Source organism: Anabrus simplex, chromosome 13 (assembly GCF_040414725.1).
Source record: "Anabrus simplex isolate iqAnaSimp1 chromosome 13, ASM4041472v1, whole genome shotgun sequence".
NCBI lineage: Eukaryota > Metazoa > Arthropoda > Insecta > Orthoptera > Tettigoniidae > Anabrus > Anabrus simplex.
The window spans coordinates 88,000,965-88,013,292 of NC_090277.1; the positions used below are offsets into that span (position 1 = coordinate 88,000,965).

The 12,328-nt window shown below is 39.9% G+C and overlaps 1 protein-coding gene across 1 annotated transcript in view; it reads left to right on the plus strand.

Annotated features, from left to right (window-relative positions):
• Nucleotides 1–12,328, plus strand: part of LOC136885091 (activator of 90 kDa heat shock protein ATPase homolog 1) — a 71,372-nt gene that overhangs the window by 33,123 nt on the left and 25,921 nt on the right. Inside the window, exons 5-8 of the mRNA XM_067157534.2 lie at nucleotides 3,696–3,816; nucleotides 6,246–6,325; nucleotides 6,586–6,717; nucleotides 11,484–11,585. Coding sequence (XP_067013635.1) covers nucleotides 3,696–3,816; nucleotides 6,246–6,325; nucleotides 6,586–6,717; nucleotides 11,484–11,585 — 435 coding nt within the window. The remainder of the gene's footprint in view (nucleotides 1–3,695; nucleotides 3,817–6,245; nucleotides 6,326–6,585; nucleotides 6,718–11,483; nucleotides 11,586–12,328) is intronic.

A 12,328-nucleotide genomic window follows, 5' to 3' on the forward strand; every position in this document is an offset into this window, starting at 1 on the left:
AGATAAATATGACTTCATCTAGTTTTCACAAGTCGGGCTGAGTGGTTCAGACTGTTGAGGTGCTGGCCTTCTGACCCCAACTTGGCAGGTTCGATCCTGGTTCAGTCCGGTGGTAGTTGAAGGTGCTAAAATACGTCAGCCTCGTGTCGGTAGATTTACTGGCACGTAAAAGAACTCCTGCAGGACTAAATTCCTGCACATCGGCGTCTCCGAAAATCGTAGAAGTAGTTAGCGGGGCGTGAAGCCAATAACATTAATTACATTTGGCTTTTAACAAGCTGAGCATATCAGGAAAGAAAAGTGTCCCGGTGACATTTTAGTCGCTCAATACAGGAATGTCTTTGGGTGCTGTGACTTTTTTTTTTCTTTTTTTTTTTTTTGCTGTTTGCTTTACGTCACACCGTCACATATAGGTCTTATGGCGACGATGGGACAGGAAAGGCCTAGGAATGGGAACAAAGCGGCCGTGGCCTTAGGTACAGCCTCAGCACTTGCCTGGTGTGAAAATGGGAAACCACGGAAAACCACCTTCAGGGCTGCCGGCAGTGGGGTTCAAAACCCACTATCTCCCAGATGCGAGCTCACAGCTGCGCGCTCCTAACCGCACGGCCAACTCGCGCGGTATGTTTACCCTTCGGTTTATTGACTTGGCTTGTATAACCTAAAACTTAGGCTAAGTTGGATAATATTTTAAACACCTACATCACTATTTTCACCTGTGTGCAATTATGTTATTTCATTAATATTATGATAATTATTATAATTGAGCATTGTTAACTTATAAGACCCCAACAGACTAGCATTGGTTTTGTGTAGAGTTATACATTTGTTAAATTCACGTTATTTCCTTTCATGATGTACACACCTATTCTTTGTTACATTATAGAGTATTTAGATATAGCCTAAATTTCTTTACCAATTAAGCTCTTCAATAAAGACATACATAACTGTCCCATGCCAAGATATATTGGTAGAATTAGAGCTGTCAAAATGGTTCATAACCCCTTTGATTTATTATCTTGACATGGATCACCCAAAACATAGGTTAGGTTTGGAGAATACTTTAATAATCAGCATTATTTAATGCACTGTTTTTTACTTTCATATTCCAAGATGTAATTGCAGCATTTAAATAAAGCATCATACATTAAAATTTAAAGTTTTACCACTAGAACAGCTGACATGGAAAAGTTATTTGAAAATTCAAACAAATTCGTCTTACGTTAAAATCTTCAAAAAAAAATAAACTGTAGACTTTTCCGATATATCACCAGCATTTCTCCGGCTCGCCAAAATCCATTTCTCACTAGTTTTAGCGTCTTTGGAACATTTATAAACAATTTGTTTGGTATGGTATACGATGTGCTATTGCACATCGGAACTCTACACCATTTATAAGTTTTCTGCCTCACTGTCTGCGCAGGATTCATTTTAAGTCTAAAATATACCACTCAGATTATTATCCAATGTATAGCCTAGACCTCGAATTTAACCATACTAGACACTAACGTAAAGTAGAAATACGCGAAGTGTATCCTGCTTCTCACAGCACACTATGTGTTACTTCGTCTGCTAATTCAGTCAACCTGTACGATGACGTCAGACCAATGATATCGCGTGCTTGCGTGACGTGACATTTTCGTAGATTTTTATCACGTTTGGAGTTATTATTTGTACATTCTGATCACATTTTTGAATTCTGCATGAAATTTTGAATCAGATTAGCATATTTTTAATTAAAACCCCGGATCATGCATGTTCCCTATTCTGTGCAGTCTATGAGGGTGCTTGTTTTATGCTAGAATTGGGGTGTTCAACCATCGAAAGTACATCCACAGACAGAAGTGAATTTATTGGAAGACGTTAATTACTCGTAGACGACTTAAGCCTATGAACAAACGAACTGAGGTTCTTATGGATTTTACATGTACTAATTTGACATTAAGCTAAATCCAAAATAGATGATAAGCTACAGTAAGTTTATGTAATCATAGATTAGCCATTAAGAAGTATTGGAAGGTGAAAATCATCTCCTGAAAGCAAAGTTTAGTTTATCCCATTATGTCTTCCTTTTCAATGTATGTATCTTTCTGCTTGTTACTTGATTAGTCAGATGTCCTGCAACATGGAAGGTTTAGGGCTTTAGGATTGGAGCTCTTCCATTATTCTGGATGATGTAGGGCAGGGAGGGATTAAAATCTACAAAAGCGGGTCAAATATAAATGGGAATTTGAATGTACCGCTGCTGCTAGTTATAACTCTGAGGCAGGACTTTGCCAGGATGTTGGTGGGGGGTGTCTGGAAAAGGGGTTTGCACGTACGAACGACGGAGAGCAGGGCTACTTCACTATGCCATGAGTGAACAAGAGGTGCACATATCTGTTGCGCAATGCATCATTATCAAATTTCTCATAGAAGAAGGCGCAAATCTTCTGAAGTTTTGAGACGGCTCCCCGCACAGTTTGGGTTTGGGGAAGAAACTCTTTTGCTGACTCGAGTGTATGAGTGGGCTAAAAAATTTGTGGCAGGAAGAGAAGCTGTGGAAAATGAACCTCATGTAAGGAGACCGCGGACGAGCATCACTGCAGACAACATTGTTGCCATTCATGATATTATTGGTGAAGATCGGCGTATAAAAAATTTCGCAGATTGTTTTAGCTGTAGGAATAAGTTACGGAAGTGTTCAAACCATCATCCGAGATGAACTCTATTTCAGAAAATTGTCTGCCAGGTGAGTTCCTTGTCCCCTCAACCAGGCACAAAATACATCATGCCAGCAAGTTTTTTGCGTCGCTATGAGGAGGAAGGAGAGGATTTCTTTTGCCGTATTGTGACTTGTGATGATGAAACTTATTTGCATCATTACACCCCAGAGTCAAAGCAAGCAAGCATGAAGTGTTGGCGAAGAGACAAAGCAGGTCCGGTCAAAGCCAAAACACGCCCATCTGGTGGTAAAGTGCTTGCAACAGTTTTCTGGGACTCGGTGGGCGTTTTGCTGGTGGATTTTTTTCACGAACAAAGGGCAACTAATGCAGCCTATTGTCACCTTTTGGATAAAACAAAAGGTGCGTAACGCAACAAGCGACGCCGGCAACCGATCCAAAACGTCACTCTTCTCCATGACAATGAAAGGCCGCATACTGCTGCTTTAACATGGGAAAAACTGGATTAAATTCACTGGACACCTGTGGAACACCCTCTGTACAGTCCAGGTTTATCGCCCTGCAGCTACCACTTGTTTGGACCGCTCAAACAAGACCTAAGAGGACAGCGGTTTGATGATACAAGTGTAGAAACGTTTGTGTGTAACTGGCTCTGCACGTCCCTCTTCCTTCTATCAGGACATCAAAAACTTAACCAGTCCGATGGGGGTAAATAAGTATCGAAGGCAGGACACTATGTAGGAAAGTGATCTCTGTATGTGTATTTTGTTTTTGGTTGATGCAATATTTTTTTTTTTTTTTTAATTCCTGTTTATAGTTGATTCTCCCTCATATTAAGTGGAATAGGGGTAAATGGGTGTAATGTGAATAGTGGACTTTATGAAGACACCGCGGAGAATGAGGTCATTATTAGGGAAGGTGACTGTGATGCTGCAAAATGTACGACATGTATTTAATTCTTGTTTCTAACCAGTTTGTTGTTGACAATTTTCTTTTATACAGTAATTAATAAACCACTGTTTTCTGTTACAGATCAGTGTTAGTGTTAAAAATTCAGATCTGGAATCTGATAAACTGAAGGAGATATTGCTAAAGGAAGGGAAAGAAAATATCCGGACACAACTAAGTAAATATTTAGTTGCCCTTAAAGAAGGTAAGCCGCTCATTTCACTGACTGTACTCCTTGTACGGCTTTACTTCTAAGTTGGCGTTTCAGAAAACAAATGAGCATCGCCCTACCTCTGTTGCCAACATGCTACTGCCGCAAGAACACCTCATGCAACACAACCGCTATAAACAGCCCTTGTAAAATGTAATACCGTAGTTCGAACAACTAATGAATAGGGATTGAAAACAAATTCACAAAAACTACATCTACTAACATCTGACACTAAAAAGAGAATGTATTATTAAGAATAAAATGAGGAAATAACATATCACTCACTTTACAGACTATGAATCTCATTTTAAATCCGTATTGACGGTTGAACTACGTACAAAATTGTACAAAACTATAACCTGTGACAAAGTTTGGTGAATGAAGTCAGAACGGTTAATCCGGCAACACTGGCGACATGCAACGTTGCACCTGCGTAGCAGCAGGTTTTGACCACCTGCTCCCAACGTTCACTTGAGCATCGTGTGTGTGCCGTGTAAGACCTGTTTGACACAGTGTGTGTTTAGTGCGTTGGTTCTGAACTGCGAACAGGAACGTGAACGACCAAAAGATCAATATACAGTTTTGTTTTAAGCTTGGCAAGACACCGAAAGAAACGCATGGGATGCTGGTACGTGTTTATTACGATCAAGCACTGTGCTTGAAGTGTGTGTACAAGTGGTTCGCCCGTTTTCGAGGAGGCCGGGAAAATGTTTCTGACAACCCCCGTAGCGGAAGACTGGCGACCGCCGTCAGTGACGAAAACATTGAGAAGGTGAGGACATTAATCACGAGTGATTGGTGATTAACTGTGCGCATGATAGCGGATGAACTGCAGATTAACCCTGAATCCATGCGACAAATCATTATCCAGAAGTTAGGGAAGTGGGAAACGTGTTCTCGTCTTGTGCCATATCACTTGAATGGCGATCAGAAGCAGGCACGTTTAGAGGCTTCACAGGATTTTGTCGAAACAGCGGATGCGACACCAAATTTCTTGAACTGTATCGTCACTGACGATAAAACCTGGTGTCTCAGGTACAACCCTGAAACGAAACTGCAAAGCATAGAATGGCGTTCTCCAGGATCCCCTCATCGGAAAAAGGTATGACCCGAGTACGCACAACAAGGTTCATGGTTTTTTGTCCATAACAACGTTCGCCCACACACGGCCAATGTCGTCAAACAGTTCATGGCAAGAAAGAGGGTGATGCAACTTGAACATCCCCCATACTTGCCAGATCTCAATTCTCCAGACTTCTTCTTATTCCCACGACTCAAACTGGTTTTGAAAGGAAAGAGATCTGACGATATTTCTGACATCCAACGAAACGTGACGAGGCTTTTGAACACCATCCCAAAGGAAGCCTTCATGCAAAGTTTCCAGGACATATATCGCCAATCTCAGCAGTGCATAGTTATGGGAGAGGACTGTTTCGAAGGACAGTAAGGTCACTGTCGTGCATTGTTCATCTATGTTGATAGTACAGGACTCTTCACGGAACTTCATTGTCACAGGTTGTATGTTAATCCTCCTAGTCAATTCTACATATTTTATGTCCGATTAAGACATTGAAAGAGAAAGACCTCCAGCTCAAGACTGTTTTATCAATCAACATTTCACAGTTTCTTAACTTTCATCATGCTTTTTAAAAAACTGTCTAACATATCGTTTTCTTTTTTTTTTTTTTTAATTTATACACGTCTTACTGAGGATGACCAAATGCCAGGTCGAAACATGTCTATTTATGTGTGAAGTTTAGTCTTAATTGGCCGTAAAGTATATAGTATTGACTAGGAGGATTAAAATAATTTTGTACAATTTTGTAAAAACGTCACTCACTGGTAATGGCTGGTATAGGAAGGAGGTTATGGCCTTCAAAGAGAACACTCCACTGATCTCAGGGTCACTTTCTTGCCACTTGTCTTTCCCGAACTACACTGAGACATGCTAAACACGCACAAACTGAGTACAATAACCAGTACACGGGCGTAAATAAAACTACAGGTATTTTTATACACTGAACTATTAAACCTGTATTGTACTAACTTATGATATGCTAAACTGCAGTGTACTAGAGAGATTAGTCTAATATGAAGAACACTAATTACTGAAGAAAAATGCAAAACATCACAAACTGTACAGAGTGCCATACACACGAGCTAGACAGGTTAACCCCATGGTGAATGTTAATATTAGAGTTGGCAACTAGGTTTCGAGATCGCACTCTGCCAATATAAGTTTATGTGAATGGCAGCTTACGATTGGTTGGATGTCTATGTTTCAGTGCATAACGAACAGACAGCCAAATCAGCCAAAACGTCAATTTAGAAATAAAGCATTGTGGAGTATAGTGATCAGCTTGACACACTCTCGTGTATTGGTCGAGTGATATTTGACTGATGACTGTTTAATTTGTTTACAGAATTCACGAAAGGTATGATTCTTCCAAAGAAAGATGATGCCAAAGTAATAGCAAATTTAACTTCTGGTTTTAATAAACAGGTAAGTGTGTTCTTTGTTGTCGTATTACTGGATTTATAACTCACTGTCAGAAGAGGGTGGGGGAATGGGATTAGCTCAGTGGCTTGGCTGCTGGATTCCCACCCAGAAGACTGAGGTTGCAATCCTGGTCTCTTTGGGGTTGAGATTGCCATCTCAAAAATCAGATATCAAGAAGGGCACCTGGCCTTAACCCTCTTAGTGCCAGAGTTGCTGCAAGTGATCCTCAAAAAATGTTTGTTAATCTCTATCTTATTTTGCAGGTGCATATGGATTACGTAGAGAAGCCAAAAACAGAAGCACGAGGTTTGAAAATAGATACCACAACATTACAACAAACTCACAAATTCCAGTGTACTGCAGAGGAAATCTACAATGTGTTGACGATGAAAGAGGTATCTTCATTCTTTACTAGATAAAGAAGTATATTTGTGTGCATGGAATCTGTGATTTATGTTCGTTATTACCGTATTTCTCCGGATCCAAGACGATCTTGAATGCAAGACCAACCCCCCTTTTTCCTTCAAAAAAAAAAATCTGGCTTTAGAAAGTGCTTTGTGAAATCGTATGAATGCCTTTCTTGTACAGTACGCATTTTAATACTATCTTCCTCTTCATGCCAACGCCGAACATTGGCTTTAGTTATGCTGTACTTTCTTGTGGCTGCACAATTATGCTTTATTTCTGCAAGTTTAATAACTATTAAATTATCATAATATAGAAGAGAACCCATTGAAAATTTGCATACCTGATCCACATCTTGACAATACAAGGATCCATCAGAAAAATATTCCTGCTGTCCATACTTTCACTAAGCGGCAGGTTCAACAGGCTGCCACTAGACGCACATCTCGTTTGCCGGCTTCAGTTGAGTTCAGCTGCTAGCAATGTATAATGAAGATGAGAACGTTGAGTTTATTGCGCCATGTTACGGCTATTCCACCCTTGCGTTTTTCACGCACGTACCTCACAATTTAATCTTAGATTTCTTTAAAGTGTCCTTGTTGCAGACCACTGAATGCATTTTTTTTTTTTGCACATTTTGCATTTTAAACTGTCTTTGTTCTCACACTAACTTGGAACATTGGCTTTAGTTATTTCTTCATTTCTACGTGTTTAACTCATTGCGGACCGTGGACGCCGTAAGACGTTTAATGTTCCGCGCGAAGCAGTGCTGTTTATATTCGTCATATATGGATTCTTACACCTTCGTCAGCGTTACTGGTTGTAGCAAGAAGTTGGTTGACCTTTCTGAGATAACCCTCGCGTTGAGTGGGCTCATGTTTATCTTAGCTGTTTTAGCGGGAATATCACAGCACTTCCTCGTGCGTCAAGACGGTACTAGAGATTCCAATGCAGTGCGTGTTGTTCTTACAGAGTGTAGTATAATGGCGTATAAAACAAAGTTTCTTACGGAAGATTAATGAGATATTGTTCACAATGATTATTCTGGTGATGAACTTAATCCTGAATTAGACTCGGATAGTGAAAGTGACGATGAAATTCTGATTCCCGAATCCGATACGCCTATAGAGAAAAGTTAAGTGCCTGATACATATCATCCTAGTTATTGTCCACCCGTTCCACCATTTACAGATAATTCAGGTATAAACGTTCAAATAGAAAATAAGTAGGATATTTTGAGTTACGCGAGTATTTTCATGAATAACGAATTTTATCAGTATGTGTGTGAGCAGACCAATCTATACGCGAGTCAAGTGATAAGGGTGGTGCCCTGGCCTTTCACTAAGAATTCGATCATGCGATCGTGGAAACCGATTAGTTCAAAATCCTGATTATAAAAATGTACTGGACCGAAGACCCTGTTTTTCATACTCCGATATTTTCTAATACAATGTTCCGAATACGCTTCCTTCATATTCTTTCATTTCTTCACTTCGATGACAGTAATCATTATACCGAAAGTACAGATAGGCTGTATAAAATTAGATGTATTTTGAAACCTGTGACACCATATATCACACCCTAAATATTTACTAGAGGTAAGCACAAAGTATCATTTTTCTAACATTTATAGTTTAGGAGTAATTGCAAATTGTATGAAGTGATGCATGTCAAGAGGACCGGGCATGAAAATGGCTGGTCCAGGCATTCAAGTGTCCTGCTCAGAAGCAGGTACTGAACGTGTTAATGAGCATTGACTTAAAATTCGCATCATACATCAACGAGAACCTGTTGAAAATTTGCCAGCAGTACCTGTTCCACGTGTCTTTACAACACAACAATCCTTCACAAAAATATACATGCTGTCTATAAAACTGCTAATTTTACTGTCGGGTACAGTAGATGTTTTTTAACTCTGCCACTGAGTAGCAATTGCCTTTCTAAGAATTCAAAGAATCTTATGGTTTTATGCCATTCTGTAGATTTGAGAAACGTTTTTGTAGAAGCTAATACAGTAGAATGTCATTCTCTCTTCGCTATTTCCTAAGAACCAGTGACGTTACACAGAGGCACTGTACAGCTGATTCTTGCAGCTAGCGATGTAGCCTACAGGCCTGTTAAAGACTCGGACATCGAGGTACTGAGAAAAAATCTTAATCTTGGATTCGTAGAAATACGGTAAATATTACAACGCCTATGCCCCACCAAGGGCCAGCTGCTTATCTGGTTCAATAGTATGTTTTTGAATTTTAAAATGTACTACAGCATAGATGGAGTGCACTGTTGCCAAATCTACTCGTGAAGATTGCACTCGAGTGTGACTAAAGCAGGGCGTCACAGTTACACATTAATCATTTAAAATTTGAAGTTCACTCATAAATGGATATTTGAAGGATGGTAAATTAAATACAATATTCCTTAATCACTGTCGTTGCTCTCCAATAGGCGTACACCAATGATTTCTGCAAGGTCGGATGTTTCTGCCTTGGGTGAACTAGGTTTGCGAGATGAACCTAAGGATGATAAATGATGATGAAAGTCTTATTTAGAACTGTTCGTCGTCAGCTTGTAATTTGTCTGCTTTCCATAACTGTTTCTATATTTCTTTTACCTGGTTCACATAATTTGCCCAGTTGTTCATCGTAATATTCTTAGAAGGAACCATTATTAAATTCTCCATGTCATTTTTCTTGAATGCTGGATGTAGTTTTTCACCTGGGCCCACACCATCTCACTAGGATTAACTCACTGTGATAAGGCGGGAGATGTTGAATCTGCCGACCTGCTACTTTTGTCATTTCATCTATTCTCTGCTTATCATACAGGGCCCTATGCTGAGAAACAGTGTGCAACAATTCCTGCTTTAGCATCCCATTCTCAAAAGATATTTGTTTTTTACGTAACCAATGTACGTTGTCATCTTTTCACCGCAAATGCACTGTCAAAGTTTCCAACTTACGGGAATGATAAGAAGCGGCATTATCCAGCACGATCACAGCCCCTTCAGGAGTGTTCGGCAACAGTTGTTCTGCATACCACTTCTCGTAAATTTCACCAGTCATTTCCTCATGTGCATCTGTCATGTTTTTATCACAAAACCATGTTCGTTGCCCGCATGGACTAACACGAATCGCAGTCCTCGGCCTTTCGGAAGCCTAAATCCTGAACTCACCCCCTCACGCGTAGGGTTGACATCCGGAAGGACATGCGGTTGTAAAACTTGGCCTAATCTACACGAGTTCTGATCTCAAATGATTGGTAAAATGGTCAAGTTGATGAACTTTTGAAACATACTGTTTCATTACTGTTACTCAACATGCACACTAATCAATAAAGGGAAATCTGTCTATACTGTATAGTAAAGGCATGCTGAGTTCGCATAGAAAGATTCATTTCACCGTCAAGAAGTCGAAAACGTAGGAACTGAAGTCCACTTCTGGAAAGGCTCATTGCCCTGAGGGTCATGCAACTTGCATGAAAAATAAGTACCGGATTTATTTCCGGGAACTAAAGTGGCTGGGCGTAGAACTACCCACTCTTCCCCACTTAGTACCGAGATTATAATTAGTGGAAGCTTTCACAGCATATTGTTCTTGAAATAGACATTCAGCGTTATTGGGTTCTATTTCTTTCATACGTTGACAAGACATAATAAGCTGAAAATCTGTTTCGAGATAGTGGGGTCCTTTATCTTCTGCTACTTCAAAAGCCTTCTTGACCTGTATGGACATAGCTTTGCTTTTCGTACATTGAGGAATACTATCCTCCTTAGCTCTTCCCCCTTCATGGGGCGTGGTGGTCCTGCTTCGGTCTGTCAATTGTCTTATTCTCTCTCACCTATGTCTCTTGCCGCTGACACTTGGGTTGCCTCATGTAGAGACTTCCTAAGTAGGGGCTACGGCTAGTCCACTCATCTTATCAGTATCCTGCTTCTGAGTCTATTGCCATCCATCTTCCCTTTGACCATTAGTTTCTTCCATTTCACCTATTCTTCAGTACAGGAGGTGGGCGTGCCGAACCCATTTTAAGAGTCTTGTTTTAATTCCCAGCTCTCCAGGATCAGTGCGTTAGTACAGTGTTTGGTCTGATAGACTCTCAGGATGCGCCTGTACACCCGCAACTCACTCAAAGGCACTGATCTTGTTTCTATCAGCTTTTATAGGTCTCGATTGGGTAGACAAGGGTATTGACCAGATGGAATTTGGTGTTCTTCATTATGGGGTCCTATCTTTCCAAATCCAACTCATCTTAGAGATTGCTAATCTCACCGTAGCTGATCTTTAAATTATGTATAAGGTATCTTTATTACATTTTTTAAACTACTGGCAAGTAATAACCCCATTAAATTTTTATTTGGTTCAGTAGTGTGCACTATATTCCAAGAAAATATTTCGTGAACAATTAATGTTCTGGGGAAATAATGCACTGGTAGTAAATTACCTTACATTCCTGCTGGGAAACCTTCAGCAACCTACTGGTATGCTTCGAAGCACTTGTCCATCTACATCACTGCAGAGGGCTCTCAGATGATGGGTTAATGTCCATTTTCCTCCTTTGTTTTAATGCTGATATGTCTCTTCTTGTTTTGTAGGCAAATCTTTTAATTATGTAGGCCTATCATTCAGAGTTCCAATATCCTGTAATCAGAAATTTATTTAACGATGGAAAATCAGTTGTTAAAATTAATTGTTTCATTCTCTTTGCAAGGTGATGTGCACATTTTGGGTGTCCTAACAATTCTCATCTCTCGTTGCAGTTCCTACAGGCCTTTACCCAAGGTCCAGTCAAGGTAGATGCTACGAAAGGCGGCAAGTTTGAATTCTTCGGAGGCAACATTCATGGAGAGTTCGTTGAATTGGTGAGTAACTTTGTTATTATGTATACTGTAAATCCTCGATGCATCGTATATCAAGGGAGAGGGGGAAAATTACTATGGATGCAGGAAAGCAAATGTGGGTAACATACAAAAATAGGAGGAAAGCAAAATAATAAAATACAAGTACTGTATTTTCATATTTTTCATTATGTGAATCTCAATAATAATAATAATAATAATAATAATAATAATAACAACAACAATGATGCTTTATGGCCCACTGAAGGTCTTGCGAGTTGACGCGTTATAGGCGACCTGCAAGTCTGTGAGGATGGGGCGCTACCTATGATGAAATCTAAGGCTGAAGATAGCGTGCACACAGGCCCTGTACCATCGGAATTAAACAAGGAAAGTTATAAACCCTACCTGATCGGGACCCGTGGACCAAAGGCCAGCACGCACTAACCCTTTAGCCATGGAGCCAGACATGCTCATACTATACATAATGGCAACAAAATGTTGTAACCATGATATATGCGATGAAAATAAAAAGTGTTACTTTTATGCAATTTTATTCCTTTACATCTTGCATTGATTGAAAACCTTTTAGGTCAGTACTGTTATTGCAAATTACAGTAGAAATTCCCTGTAAGTAGTACCATAATGTGTGGAATACTGCGAGTCTACTCTACTTTTGATTAGTACCGCAACATGACAAATACCAAGGTTCTAGTTTCCTAGCGATAAGTACCATTATGAGGGCGGATGACTTGGATTTAGGAGCC